The sequence below is a fragment of the Culex quinquefasciatus genome, chromosome 3 (assembly GCF_015732765.1).
Source record: "Culex quinquefasciatus strain JHB chromosome 3, VPISU_Cqui_1.0_pri_paternal, whole genome shotgun sequence".
In the NCBI taxonomy this organism is placed as follows: Eukaryota; Metazoa; Arthropoda; class Insecta; order Diptera; family Culicidae; genus Culex; species Culex quinquefasciatus.
In genome coordinates this window covers 92,080,194-92,093,733 of record NC_051863.1, presented here as the reverse complement: position 1 = coordinate 92,093,733, position 13,540 = coordinate 92,080,194, and the positions used below count along the sequence as shown (strand labels likewise).

At 51.8% G+C, this 13,540-nt stretch overlaps 2 protein-coding genes across 2 annotated transcripts; both read right to left on the bottom strand.

Moving 5' to 3' along the window:
• Window positions 1-8,883: 8,883 nt before the first annotated feature.
• LOC119769070 lies at window positions 8,884-9,628 on the bottom strand. The gene is made up of 3 exons (XM_038260966.1): window positions 9,153-9,628; window positions 8,990-9,096; window positions 8,884-8,933 (listed from the first exon to the last, which is right to left on the bottom strand). Exons 1-3 carry the CDS (start codon window positions 9,422-9,424, stop codon window positions 8,884-8,886), a joined length of 429 nt encoding a protein of 142 aa, XP_038116894.1. The 5' UTR covers window positions 9,425-9,628.
• Window positions 9,629-10,857: 1,229 nt separating this feature from the next.
• Window positions 10,858-11,631, bottom strand: LOC119769069. Its single transcript, XM_038260965.1, has one exon. It carries the CDS (start codon window positions 11,629-11,631, stop codon window positions 10,858-10,860), a length of 774 nt encoding a protein of 257 aa, XP_038116893.1.
• Window positions 11,632-13,540: the final 1,909 nt, after the last annotated feature.

Sequence of the window (13,540 nt, the reverse complement as noted above, 5' to 3'; positions counted from 1 at the left end):
GTCGAAACTTCGTGATACAATCTCTTTGGCACGTGTTTTGGGCAAAAAAGCAAAACATAAATATGGGTTTGACTGCCGTATCTGTCAAACATCGCGAGAGAGTGAGAGAAATGGAAGATTAGGAGCATGGCGGCAGCTGTCACGTGAGTGGTAAACCAGTTTAAAAATGTATGGGGAAAATCATTAAAATATTAATATTTTGAATATGAAGCAAAACTGGGTTTAAAAAAGTAGACGTAGTGATAGGATATTTTTTATCTATAACCAGGAGAAATTTGATCCACCTCAGTTGCATGGTTTCTGAGAAATATGCGAAAAACCAAATTTCCCCATATAAATTTAAATTGCAGTGCGTGGCCGAATGGTTACGCTGTCCGCTTTGTAAGCGGATGATTCTGGGTTCCGTACATTGTATACTGTATTTACTGCATATACGGTACATAGAGGTACATCGGCTTTGATCATCAAGTTTTCACAGCGGCGAGTTGGCCGTGCGGGTTGGGGCGCGGACTTAGTAAGCCAGATATAACTATCGCCGGTTTGATATTTTTTTTAGGATTACAGATATTTTTTCCTAGCTTCTGCCAGATATAAATTTACACGTTATTAGAGGTAAAATCGAAGCTTTTTTCTGACATAAAAGATGTACCTCTTTTAAGATATAATTTTACCATGTTTTTTTTTTTACTGTGAGCTGGGAGGCCCTTGGTGAAGACATCTGCGAGTTGGTCCTTCGTCGGGATGTACTGCACCTTGATGAGCTCGTCCTGGATACACTCACGGATGTAGTTGTAGCGTATGTCCAGGTGTTTCATCCGCTTCTGGTCTCGTGGCTCCTCCGCGATGTGAATGCACGACTGGTTGTCCTCGTGAATTACAGCCAGCGCGTCCAGCGCGATCCCGAAATCGCTCAGCAGGTTCATCAGCCAAATCGATTCGCAGGCAGCTTGGCTGAGGGACACGTATTCGGCTTCGGTCGACGAGAGTGACACAGTGGCTTGCTTCCTGCTTGTCCACGAGACTGTGTTGCCGAACACCTTGAACACGAATCCAGATGTTGAGCGACGATCATCGATGTCGCTTCCCAAGTCCGCGTCCGCAAATCCCACCAGCGGGTCGGCGGTCTCGGACCGTTTGTACTCCAGGCTGAACTCCTTCGTTCCTTGCAGGTACCGCAGGACACGCTTCAAGTGGATCCAATGCGTGTCAGTGGCGGCGCTCTGGAAACGGCTCAGGAAGTTCACCGCGATGCTGATGTCGGGCCGCGACGACAGCATCAGATACGTGAGGCATCCGATTAGCTCACGGTAAGGATGTTCCGTGACTGCTTCCTCGTCCTTCTTGCGAGCCAGCTTCACGTTCGCTTCCAGCGGCGTTCCGAGGGGCTTGCATTGCTCCATCCCAAATCGCTTTAGCAACCCGGAAACGTACTGAGACTGGTTGATGGTCAACGTACCTTTCTCGATGTCGCGCTCGATCTTCAGCCCTAGGAAGTTCCGAAGCTCCTCCAAGTCTTCCATCTCGAACTCTTTGGCCAGCTGCATCTTCACGGTCTTCAGCTCCTCCAGAGAGTTGGACGCCAGCACAATGTCGTCCACGTAAAGCACCAGGTACAGTTTAACGTCCTTCGTGACCTTCGTGCACTAGCGTGCCCAGGGTGGGGCAACATGGGGCAGTTGCCCCACCATCCTCGGAAATTTGTTCTAAAATTGGGCAGGGGGTGTCCATAAACGACGAAATTTTCAAAACTCTAATATTTTTGCCCCACCTTCCTTGAGGACCTGGGCACGCTAGTGCCTTCGTGTACAGACAGCAATCGTACGGCGACCGCTTGAACCCCAGCTTGAGGATGAACTGGTTGAACCTCTCGTTCCAGCTCCTTGGCGCCTGCTTCAAGCCGTACAGGGATTTGTTCAGCTTGCAAACCTTACTCCCCCTCTCAAATCCTGGAGGCTGTCGCATGTACACGGTTTCGTTCAGGTGGCCGTTCAAAAATGCTGTGCGGACATCCATCTGGTGCAGGTGAAGATTCTGCTGAACCGCTACAGCCAGCAGCGTGCGAACGGTGCTCATCCGGACGACAGGGGCGTACGTTTCCTGGTAGTCGTACCCCGCACGTTGCGAGCACCCCTTCGCGACGAGCCGTGCTTTGTACCTGGCAGCGGTACCGTCTTCCTTCTTTTTGATTCTGAACACCCACTTACAGGACACAACTCGGCGACCAGCGGGAGCCTCGACGAGGTCCCACGTGCGGTTCTTTTCTAGCGACCGCAACTCGTCGTCGATAGCACGCTTCCACAGCGGCCAGTCGTCGCGTTTCTGCAGCGCTTCAATGGTGTCGGGAATTTCGTCCACGTAAGGCCTCGGCGTTCAACGCAAAGGCGACGCAGACGTCGTGGTCGTGCCTTGCAGGCCGCTTTTGCTCCAACTCGTAGTCGGAGAATCGGGCCGGACGCTTCCTGGCACGTTCGCTTCTTCTTTCAGCCGCAGCTTCCTCCTGCTCCGGTACTGCGTTCTCTTCGGCCTCGGAGTCCACTAGCACTTCCACAACTTCTTCTTCTTCTTGCTCCGGATCAGGATCATCGTCACTGTCCAGATCTTCGTGTTCTTGTTGGCGCACGATAGAATCTAAGACCATATGATCGTCCGTGTAAACTTGCTTGTGCATCACTTTTTCTTCCACTTTTACGTCTCTGGCGACGATCACTTGCTTCTTCACAGAATCCCACAGACGAAAGCCATTCATCCCGTAGCCGACCAGGACACACACATGGCTCTTCGCGCTCAGCTTCGACCGCTTCTCCTTCGGAATGTGGGTGTACGCCTTGCTGCCGAAGACACGCAGTTTCGACAAGTTTGGCTTGCGTCCGAACCACATCTCGTATGGCGTTTTTGCGTCCCGAAGTGCAGCCGTGGGACTTCTGTTGACCACGTGCACCGCAGCCAGCACCGCTTCACTCCACATAAAAAACTAAACTATTGGCACTACGCCCCCCGGGGCATGGCCTTCCTCTAACGTGGGATTTCTGCTCCAGCGCCTCTGACGAGACAGGAGAAACCGGGACCGACGTTTTACTTCACCATCCGATAGAAGCTCAGTGGATAAGGCGGGAATCGAACCCGCGTCTCATAGCATCATCGGGATCGGCAGCCGAAGCCGCTACCCCTGCGCCACGAGACCCACCCACATGTTCCAGTCGATTTCCGCGTCCTCCATCATGGCACGTGCACGCTCCATCACCGTCCGGTTGAACCGCTCCGATTTCCCGTTCTGTTCTGGAGTGTACGGTACGGTCGGTTCCATGACGATACCAGCGTCGTCGCAGTACTTCTTGAACTCGGTGTTGATGTACTCACGGCCGTTGTCACTTCTCAGTCGGGCAATTTTGGTTCCGAAGTGAGCAGTGGCCATCGCCGCGTACTTCCGGAACGCATCCAACACCTCACTCTTCGCCTCAAGGATGTAAACAGCAGCGAAGTGAGTGTAGTCGTCGATGAAGCTCACGAACATCATCTTGCCGTTCCAGGATGCCGGGTTGAACGGGCCACACACGTTGGAGTGGATGAGCTCCAAGGGACGCGAGGAACGAGGCTTGTTCGCTTCTTCAAACGGCAACCTCGCTTGCTTCCCCTTCATGCAGCACTCGCAAATCTCCTTCTCTGGCTTCGCGTTCTTTCCAACATCCAGTCCTTCGACCATCTCGTTCCGGATCAGCTTCATCAGACCAGTATTCCCGATGTGTCCGTACCGGCGATGCCACAGCGACAACTTGCTCTCCGACTCACCAACCATGGCCGATCCACGCCCGACTTTCACATCCAGCTCGTACAAACGCCCGTTCTGTTTCGCCGTACACTTGACCTCTCCGTCCTTCGTGATTCGCGCACCTTCCTGGCCAAAAATCACCTCCATGCCGCGCTCGGCAACTTTCTTCACGGAGAACAGGTTCGTCAGCAATCCAGGCACGTACAGGACGTCGCGAACCGTGCAGTTCAACGTCCGCGTTCCGATGTCGGCCTTCATTTTGACGTCACCAACGTAGCGACCCTCGAGCGTCACTCCAGCCTTGGCCACGTTGATCACCGTGGGGGATTCCATCCGTCGCATGTTCACCAGTAGACCCTTCTCGCCAACCATGTGCTCGGACGCACCACTGTCCAGCACTCACCGGAACTTTCCGTGTGTCTCCACGCTGTTGGCTTCTTGCGCTACTGACACAAACGACACGTCATCGTTGGCACCGTCCTTCGTTTCCGCCGCGTGTGCCTTCCCCTTCTTCCGGCGATGCGAGTTTCCGGCGGCCTGTTCCGCTTTCTCCTTTTCCGGACAGTTCGCCTTTTTGTGTTCAGGTTTGCCGCAGGCGTGGCACTTGAACGTAAATTTGCCACCTTTTCCCGCAAACGCTGAACTTGGCTCCGCCTTGGGCTCAACCTTCACTGCAAGATGGTGCCGTTCCACGTCCTCGTTCAAAAGCCGTGACTTGATGAATTCCATCGAGCATTGCTCGACCGGCAACGTCTTCAGCACGGTAATCAGCTGGGCGTAGGACTTCGGCATCGATTGCAGCAGGAAAAACACTTGCACCGGCTCGACGAACTTGATGTTGGCCGCTTCCAGCTCCCGGACCACCCTCTCGAACTCCAGAATGTGCTCCTCCATGTCCTGCTCTTCGTCGTACCGCAAGGTGGTAAACTGGTTCAACAGCAGAAACACGCCGGAAACTCCTTCTTGTCGAATGCCTTCTGGAGGGTGTCCCAAATGGCCTTCGGAGACCGCTTTCCACGGATTCTTTCCAGCTGCGAGTCGGCAATCTTGTGGAGCAGGACCGACACACACTTCGCGTCCTCTTCCTTCGGACGTTTCGAAGCGCTTCCTTCCGCGCCTGTTCCGCCGCATCATCCGCCTTCACCGCCGGGAAAAACGGTTCCTGCTCCAGCGTCCGCTGAACACAGTGAAAAATCTTCAGTTCCCGGAGGTAGGCCTCCATCCGAAGACTCCAATTCGGCCAATTCTTCCCGTTGTACAGGTACACTCGCGGATTTTGTTCGTATTCCATCGCGAGCACGTTTCTTTCCGCGTCTTACTTCCCGAAAAACTTAACTCAAATCGAATCGCGAAAAATGGCGTCACCTTCCCGAACTCTGCGCACGTGGAAAAAAAAATTTCCTTCCGATCGCGGTTACCATGGCAACGCCACACGCGATGTGCTGGGCCACACAACCTGACGAGTTGGCGTTTATTCGGGGAAAGAGGAGGAATTAACAGTGGGTTGGGTTTTATAGAGTTTGCGCGTGGCATGGCCTACTGCGCCTAAAGCTAACTTAAACTAATCTTCAAGGGCCGCACTTAGGCTTGACTTCCAACAAAATGTACTCTAGAATGTGTACTTTCAGATGCATCTAAGAGCGAGGTCGAATTCCACCGTCATTTCGAGTTATTCACATTTAAAAATGGCGTCTTTTTCGTCGTATTTTGGCTATAACTTTCGTTTAAAAGGTCCTCATGGGAGATAAATGTGTTTTGATAAGCTCTACAAATGTCTAGAAGACACCAACTCGCTACGACACAAGCTTGAGTTGATAAATTCTAAAAACTCATTTTTTAATAAACACTTCAACCTAAATTACAAAAATGGCTCTAGAAACTTCCCGTTTGAAGATAGAGCTTTGTGGTCTTCAGCAAAGTTGCTCAGAATGGTGTTCCCTACAACTTTTCTGAAGACACCAAAGCGCTATCTCGTCATCCCGCCAAAATAAAAATTCTGAACCACTCTAAAATTTGGACCACCCTAATGTCCACCATACCAAAAGATGCCCCAATTGACCCTGATCATTTGTCCCGAAGACACCAAAGCTCTAAATCTTATCAATTTTGTCACGCTAAATTTCGGTTTCGGACCACTGTTTAGTGTCAAAAACCGGTTCTGCCATTCTGGCATCGCAAAGTAGACATTCTAACCTTTCATTTGCGGTCAAGACATCCAAAATCGGTCAAGATTCCGAATTTTGGCAGCCAAAAACTTTTCTGGGTCATATAGACCAGAGTACCATAAGTGTGACTTTTTCTGGGGAGCACACAGTCCATTTTGGCTCAAATGTGTGTCTTGGTAAGATACACAAAGTCATGAAATTTCAACTCTGTAAGTGCCAAAGGTCTAAAGTTACGATAACTTTCATCACGCTCTTGGGTCATATTGACTCGAAGACCATGCCCGGGTTAAGTTCTTAAGTTCTTAAGCCACACCCGGAGTGGCCAGTGCCCTGGGAAGGTTCTCCCGGGAGGACATTTTTCGAACCATACAAATTGGGGCAATATGTGTATCAAAATTCATGGTTTGTGATACTGGTAATGAAAATGGCAATTTTGACCGGATTAGCCACACCCGGGGTGGCCAGTGCCCTGGGGAAGGTTCTCCCGGGAACACATTTCGCCATGTATGCCATTTCCGAACCCATCCTTGTTCGTGTTTTGGCAATTTATTTCCACAGAGGTGCCAATGATTGAAAACATAAAATTCGAATTATTTATTCAGGATTAAATAAATTGGCAAAAAATTAAAAATATAAATAAAAATTGAATATATTTTTAAAGTTTTTTACAAAGTTCTTTGTCATATTGGTCATGAAGAACATTGTTCGGCACGACACCGAATGTTTTGCGCAACTGTCACCCAGTGTGCGCGAGTCCAGCCCTGCGTCGCTGTCAGCGACGGCGCTGCCAACGTGACAGCGTGAAACGACGCAACGACGAAAACGGCGCGAAGCAGAAGAGCGCGCAAACGAACGAGCGGAGAGGGAGAGAGACAGATTTTTCACTCCGTTTCGAGACGCGAACGAGACACGTCGCGCAGTGTAAATAAAAATCGGAAATTTAAGAGTTTTTTTTAAGTAAAAGGTGAAAAAACAAGTCCTAGTGTTTTTATCACTCCAGAACCGTAATACAGTCCACCCGCAGAATCCAGTTAGGGGATTTGGCCCCAACATTTGGTCCTTCAACCCGGATAGACATTGGCCTATCGAACAGACCGCCGGAGGTCGAATCGCCGCGAGTGTCTCGAGGAAGAAGAATGCTCGGGAAAGAAGAAGTTCGCGAGCAGTGATCCGGAAGACGTCGATTCCCGGAGGGCGTTCCACGCGGCCCGGAACAGCGTTGGAAAGAACCGTGAGTCTGTGTGGTGATCCAGCAGATCGACGGTCCGGAACGCGCGTGTGGTCGAACCAGCGGCGCGTAGTGCACCGAAAGCGGTCCCATTGGCCGCCGGAAGCACGGTAGTGACCCGGATGTGGTTGTTGGCCACCGGCAGAAGAAAATAGACGTTGTGAACGTTGCGAGGAAGGTGGTCCCATTGGCCATCTGAGCAAAAACAGTGAAAAAGTGTGCTTGTGTTGGCGGAAGAAGGACGTTCGCGCCATCTTGCCGCACAAGAAAAAACAGAAGTGTTCGTCGGCGAGAGATGGGCTTGCGACGCCATCTTGTTGAAGAACAAAAGTGTGTGTGTTCGTCGGAGAGATGGGCGAGCGCCGCCATCTTGCTGAGCGAAAAACTGAAAGCCTCTGCGAATGTGGTCCTATTGGCCGTCCCGAGCAGAAGTGTGCGTGGAAGGTGGTCCCATTGGCCACCCGAGCAGAAAACTGGTGAAAAGTGAACGGCACCTGGCCGTTAAAATGAAGTGCGGTGCTCTGTGAGCAGAGTGGCGTGCAGAAAAGCCCTGACGGAGTACCCATTGGCCACGTCAGGCAGATGTTCCGACGGGTGGTCCCGATGTCCACGCCGTGAAAAGGAGCTAGAAGAGTGGTCCCATTGGCCACAAGGTGGAGTGTTGTGCGTTGCTCTGTGAGCAGGGTGACGTGCGAAAAGCCCCGACGGACGGTCCCATTGTCCACTGTTGATAAGGAACCGTTCAGCTGAGCGAAATCGCTGACGCTCCCGACTAGCAAGCCAAAATAACTAAAAGTAGTTGTGTGCGTGTGAGCTAAGTTGCCATGTTTTATTCTAGTAGTTTACATAATAATGTTTCTCCTGCCAAACTCTGTTCCCTGCATTCTTACGCTAATGGACAACACATGTCTTCCTACTCACTCACAGATGGGCCCATCTAATCCCTACCCGTCCTCGCGCGCTTTCTGCCGCCATGCCGTAGCCGCACGTCCTGGCCCCCGTCGATCAGCTCGTGCTCCAGCCTCGGCGTCGCGTTCGCACCACGCGCTCCGCGTCCTCGCGACGCGCTCTGCGTACGTGTGTGCTTGCGCGCCACGTGCTGGTGCGCTCGCGTGCCAAACTCGTGCTTCTCGGTGTGCGATGTTTGGGCGTTTGCGTACGACGTTGGCACCCTCCGTGTCCTTGCGCCACGCGCGACTTCGACGGCCTCTTCTCGACGCCTCTACTCGATCTCCGCCGATGGTATTCGCTGACAAAACTGCCGCGGCACGACCTGTGCAGTCGGTCGGCCCTCGAGCACAAAGCAAACGGTGTATAAACGCCCTGTGGAAACAAAAGTCGTCAGCTCCATGTGCTTACTCCTTGATTCAGGCTCAATCTTACCCCGTACGGTTCGGGGCGTTCTTTTAGCTTCAGGTCCTCTAGTGGTGTTCCGCGTGCTTCGAGCACCGTTCTCACTGTTTAAAGAGAGCCCTTTGTTAGTATTGGTGGTGCACCACCTGCCTGGAGCTAACTTACGACTTGCTTCCTCGTCGGCGTGACCTTGACACTGAATCTCGCTTCAGTCGTGCGCGTGTGTGTGGTGACCCTCAATCTCCTGTGAATAGGGTGATCTTAGTGGAAGTACAGCGTCAATTGTCAATGCCTCGCTTACTTGTGGTTTTTGGCATGCGATGCGTCTCTCCTGCCGCCTCCACTCTCGAGTTTTGCCTCGCGCGTCCGCTTTAGATCGGACTCGTCCTTCGACACGGCGCTGGCCTGCCTCCGTGTGCGCCTAGGAAAAGAGATTTAATGATTGGCTGTCCGCTTGACCTCGATTTCTGCACTCACGTCGGGCCTCAAACGCGGCTGGCGGTGTTTCGCCGTCGACCTTGGCGTCACGAGCTTGGTGAGGTGAACCAGACACTTTTGGGACGCTCGCTGGACGGCTTGCCAATCTGGGAAATGCGACAACTAAATGGTGTGCCAATTGTCCGCCTCGACCACGACTTACCGGTAGTTTCGTTCGGGCTTTGCGGCGTATCGTGCCGTCCTGTCCGGCCTCGTGCCCCTTACGTAAATTACCGTTTCCGAGCGCTGATTTATCCGGCTCGGCGAGCTGCTGATGTCGGCTGGCGAGACGCGATCGAGCGAGGGTGTATGCAGGCGACTGTTCGATCGTACGACGTGGCATGGTCGTGCTGGTTGGATTTCCTTTTGTTGAGTTGTCGGAAATATTGGCAAGCGTGCAGCCGACTGCAGGGAAATCTCAGGCTCTTCGCGCATTCTCAAGCGAGTCTTGGGCTTCTCACTATTACGTAGCTAAACTAGTGTAACCTGAACTTAACATCTTACGGCGACTATGGGCAAAAACTACATTTTAGGCATAAATTTATCTTAAACGCAACACATCCCCACCACAAGATGAGAGTTTTTTGTGGGCCACGAAAGACAGCCCACAAAAAACTCCAAAACTCTCTTCATTCGCGAAGCTGCAGAGACTGAGCAGATCTTGGATGCGGGTTGAGAAGACCTCAAGTTTTGCAAAACCAAACAAACTGATTGCCGTGAGCCTATAGCTCACCAGATCAAATCTCCACGTGCAACAAACTAAACAAACAACACGGCAGCGAATTCTGCCAGACAAGTTGATCTGAGCACCACCCTGGGTGGTAAAGGTCTCTGCGCTTGCTCTCTCTCGCTCTGTCTTCTGCTGTTCGATCTTGTGGTGACATCAACTCTGATCTTATCTAGGTACTTAACTACTAGATAGATCATACGGTAAACATGCAGTACAAATACATATTTACACAAAAATGGCTTGCATTTTATTGTAAGCATTCCTGGGATAGAAGGCATTTCCTCCTTCAGATCGCTATGAGTCCAGATGAGGGTTTTAGGCCGCGCCCCCAGTTCGCGTTGCTTTTGGGTTCCGGTCGGTGCTGTCATAGCGATCCCCAATTGCTTAAATTTTGGATATCTACGTCGTACCCACCCAACCCCGTTCCGTACTTTGGACCTGACCGAGCGCTTGCACGATCGCGTCAGACACCAGTCCAAGTCTAAGATCGTTTGTTCCGATTGCTCGTGTTGGTCTTCGTGTGTTTGGCTTCTCTAGTAGCTGGTGTTGCTCATATCTTGCTTTGTCATAGTTGAGGTGTGGCCGTTCGGCAGCGATGCGCCCGCGAAGTGTTTCGCGTTGGTGTTGTCCTTCGCGAGCTGCAATGCCGTTCATCTAACCGCAGTTTGTCCCGTTCTGCAAACGGTCTTTCACTTCGTGGGTTTTTTTTTAAGTCGTTTGTTTTCATAGCTCAGTGTACCCGATGGTTATTTCCCGACCCGCCCGGTTTTGATGAACGGTTTGCGTGGTTCCCTTTCTGGGGCTTAGTCTTGCATGCAGTGCTTGCGTTTGGGGGTTCCGCAGAGTGTCTGGTCCTGTTTACGGTTTTGCCGCTGTCGAGTCACCCGCTTCGAGTTGATCAGGCTCGTCTTTCTGCTTTTCGGCCAACTCGAACTGCTTGTACCCGGTACCGTTGTCCATCTGCTTACTGCTTGGTCCGCCACCACGCCGCTTCGCATGCTTGTGGTGTTACGTTCGGTTGTTGCCGCAGAGCTTGCTGCGACGTTGGGATTTGGTTTCCGCTTCGCGTGTTTCGATGAATCCCAAATGGTTCGTTGTTGGCAGCCCCTGTGTTAGCTGTCTGCATAGCTTGCTTAAGTTAATCTGCTTTGATGTCCTTCGCGTGATACTGTCCGCGTTTGCCGCTGGACACGTCTTCTAGGGTGTACAGGTTCACACCCTTTATCTCGCGAACGACAGCTGGGACGAATTTGGGGTCAAGCTTTTGGTTTACTTGGTCTACTTTCGATGAACGGTTGAAGGATCTTCTCCAGACGAGGTCGCCTATCTTAAAAGACACCGCTCTGGTCCGCATGTTGTAGCGTTGCTTCGTTTTCTCGTGATTGTTTTTGATGCGCTTTACAATGAAGTCCTGGATACGTTTGATCGCCGACAGCCGCAAGTCTTGTGCCACCTTCGGATCGTCCGGCGTGTTGAGGTCTTGCTGTGTGTAGAGGTCCGTGTGTAACAGCAGGTCCCGGCCAAAGTTTGCGATGTGCGGGCTTACCCCTGTGACGTCATGCTTTGCGCTGTTAATGGCCGCCACGATTGCTTGGAGATTTTCATCCCACGCACGGTGATCTTTATCCAATAATGCTCGAATCCCGGTGACCAGGACGCGATTCACCCGTTCCGCGTTGTTCACCATCGGGCAGTAGAAGGCCGTCTTCATGTGGGTGATCTTGTGCCTCGCCAACATCGCTTTGAACACCGACGAGACAAATTGCTTGCCGTTGTCCGACAAGATGATCCTCGGCCGCGAAAACTTGAGAAAGACGTTCTGTTCCAGGAACTCCACCATCTTCACCGAATCGGCCGATCGCATCGGGTGTGCGATCACGTACTTGGTCACCCAATCTACTATCACCAGCATTACGGTGTTTCCGCTGCGAGATCGTGTGAGGGCCCGACGAAGTCAATAGAAATTAGCTCCCAAGGCAATCTGGCTGGTTTGGCTCCTCCCATGTTCGGCATCATTGTCGTATTCGGTGCTTTGCTTGCCTTGCACGTTGTGCAGCTTCGCACGTAAACCGCAACGTCTTCCATCATCTTCGGCCAGTAGAAGTTCCTCTGGATCTTCTGCCAGGTCTTACAAAAGCCCAAATGTGCTGCTGACGCACAATCGTGGAATCGCTGAATCACCGCCGTTCGTTCTTCCAGCGGAACTACCTTCTTCCAGCGATGCGACATGACTCCTATCTCCTCCTTGATCAGACAGTTCTTGAAAAGCTCATCGTTGATGATTCGAAAGTCTGGGAACTTGTCCGGTTCTTTCTTGACGCTCTTCACTAACTTGAGATACCACGGATCTTGTATCGTGCTGAGCACGAAGACTAGTGCTGCTACAATCCGCGACAGCGCGTCTGGTACCACGTTTATGCTGCCCTTGCGGTACTGGATGTCGCAGTCAAAGGCATTTAATCGGAGAATCCAGCGACTCATGAGGGCTGTGGGGTTTTCATGGATCTCAAGTAGGTGAGCGCTGAGTGATCGCAGTGTACAGTGAACCGTACTCCTCGATGTACCCGCGAAACTTCTCGATCGCTCTGATGACGGCCAAGCACTCTCGCTCGGTCACCGAATACTTCCGCTCCGATGACGACAGCTTTTGTGAGAAATAACAGATTGGGTGCTCTTCACCGTTCACCTCCTGTGTCAAAACTGCTCCAATTGCTACGTCACTCGCGTCGCAGGCTACCGAGAATGGCTTGCTGTAGTCTGGCATTGCAAGAACTGGCGCGGATACCAGCGCCGCTTTGAGCTTGAGGAAAGATTCTTCTGCTTGTGGCGTCCATTTGAATTTGACTTTGGCTTTGGTAAGTTCCGTGAGCGGAACGGCCAGACGCGAGAAGTCCGCAATAAAGCGCTGGTACCAGTTGCAAACTCCCAGAAACCGTTGAACATCCTTCCTGCACGTCGGCACCGGAAACTGCACGATGCAGTCGATCTTCTCTTCGTCAACCGTCCATCCTTGCTCATTTAACACATATCCCAAGTACTTTATCTCCCTCCTACAGAACTGAGACTTTTCCTCGGATATGGTCAAGTTGGCTTCGCGTAACCGCTTTGAAACTTCCTCCAGCAGGTCCATGTGCTCCTCAAATGTCCTTGAACAGATAACGACGTCATCAAGGTAGTGGAATACGTGCGGTTCCAGGTCTGCGAACAGATGGGTCATCAGTCTCGCCAGCGCCTGACTCGCTGTACACAGCCCGAAAGGCACCACTTTGAATTGAAAATGACCTCTCGATGGCACGGTGAAGGCCGTCAGCGGCCTGGATTCCTCTTGAAGCGGCAGCTGCCAGAAGGCGTCCTTTAGATCTATTGACGAGATGAACTCACACCCACTGAGGTTGTTCATGATAGATGGAATCTGCGGAATCGGGAAGCCCTCGTTGACCATGATCGAGTTCAGATGTCGAGCGTCCAAGCAGACGCGATATTGGCCGGTCTTCTTCTTGACTGCTACGAGCGGGTTGTTCCAGGGCGAAAATTTGGCATCTTCGATTACATCTAGCTCGAGCATGCGATCAATCTCCTTGTTAACTTCCTGTAGAACGTAGTGGGACATCGGGTAATGTCTCTGCTTCTTGGCTGGTGCGTTGCCCACGTCTATTCGGTGCTCGTATAGTTGTGTTCTGCCCAGTTTTCCTCTTTCTGCTTTTGGGTAGCTTGCAATCGCTGCTCCCGTGTTAGCGGTTTGGTTGCCCCTTGCGGTTCCTCAAACTGTAACGAATCTTCCAACGAGCAGCACACCGCTTTTACACCAAACTTCTCCCAAA

Bases quoted from the DNA above. Each gene is read 5' to 3' on its own strand.
- LOC119769069 (XM_038260965.1), bottom strand. From the start codon at position 11,631: ATGCTGGTGATAGTAGATTGGGTGACCAAGTACGTGATCGCACACCCG.
- LOC119769070 (XM_038260966.1), bottom strand. From the start codon at position 9,424: ATGCGCGAAGAGCCTGAGATTTCCCTGCAGTCGGCTGCACGCTTGCCA. The intron at 9,097-9,152 runs GTAAGTCGTGGT...CGCATTTCCCAG, and splicing joins AAGCCCGAACGAAACTACCG to ATTGGCAAGCCGTCCAGCGA. The intron at 8,934-8,989 runs GTGAGTGCAGAA...CTCTTTTCCTAG, and splicing joins AGCCGCGTTTGAGGCCCGAC to GCGCACACGGAGGCAGGCCA.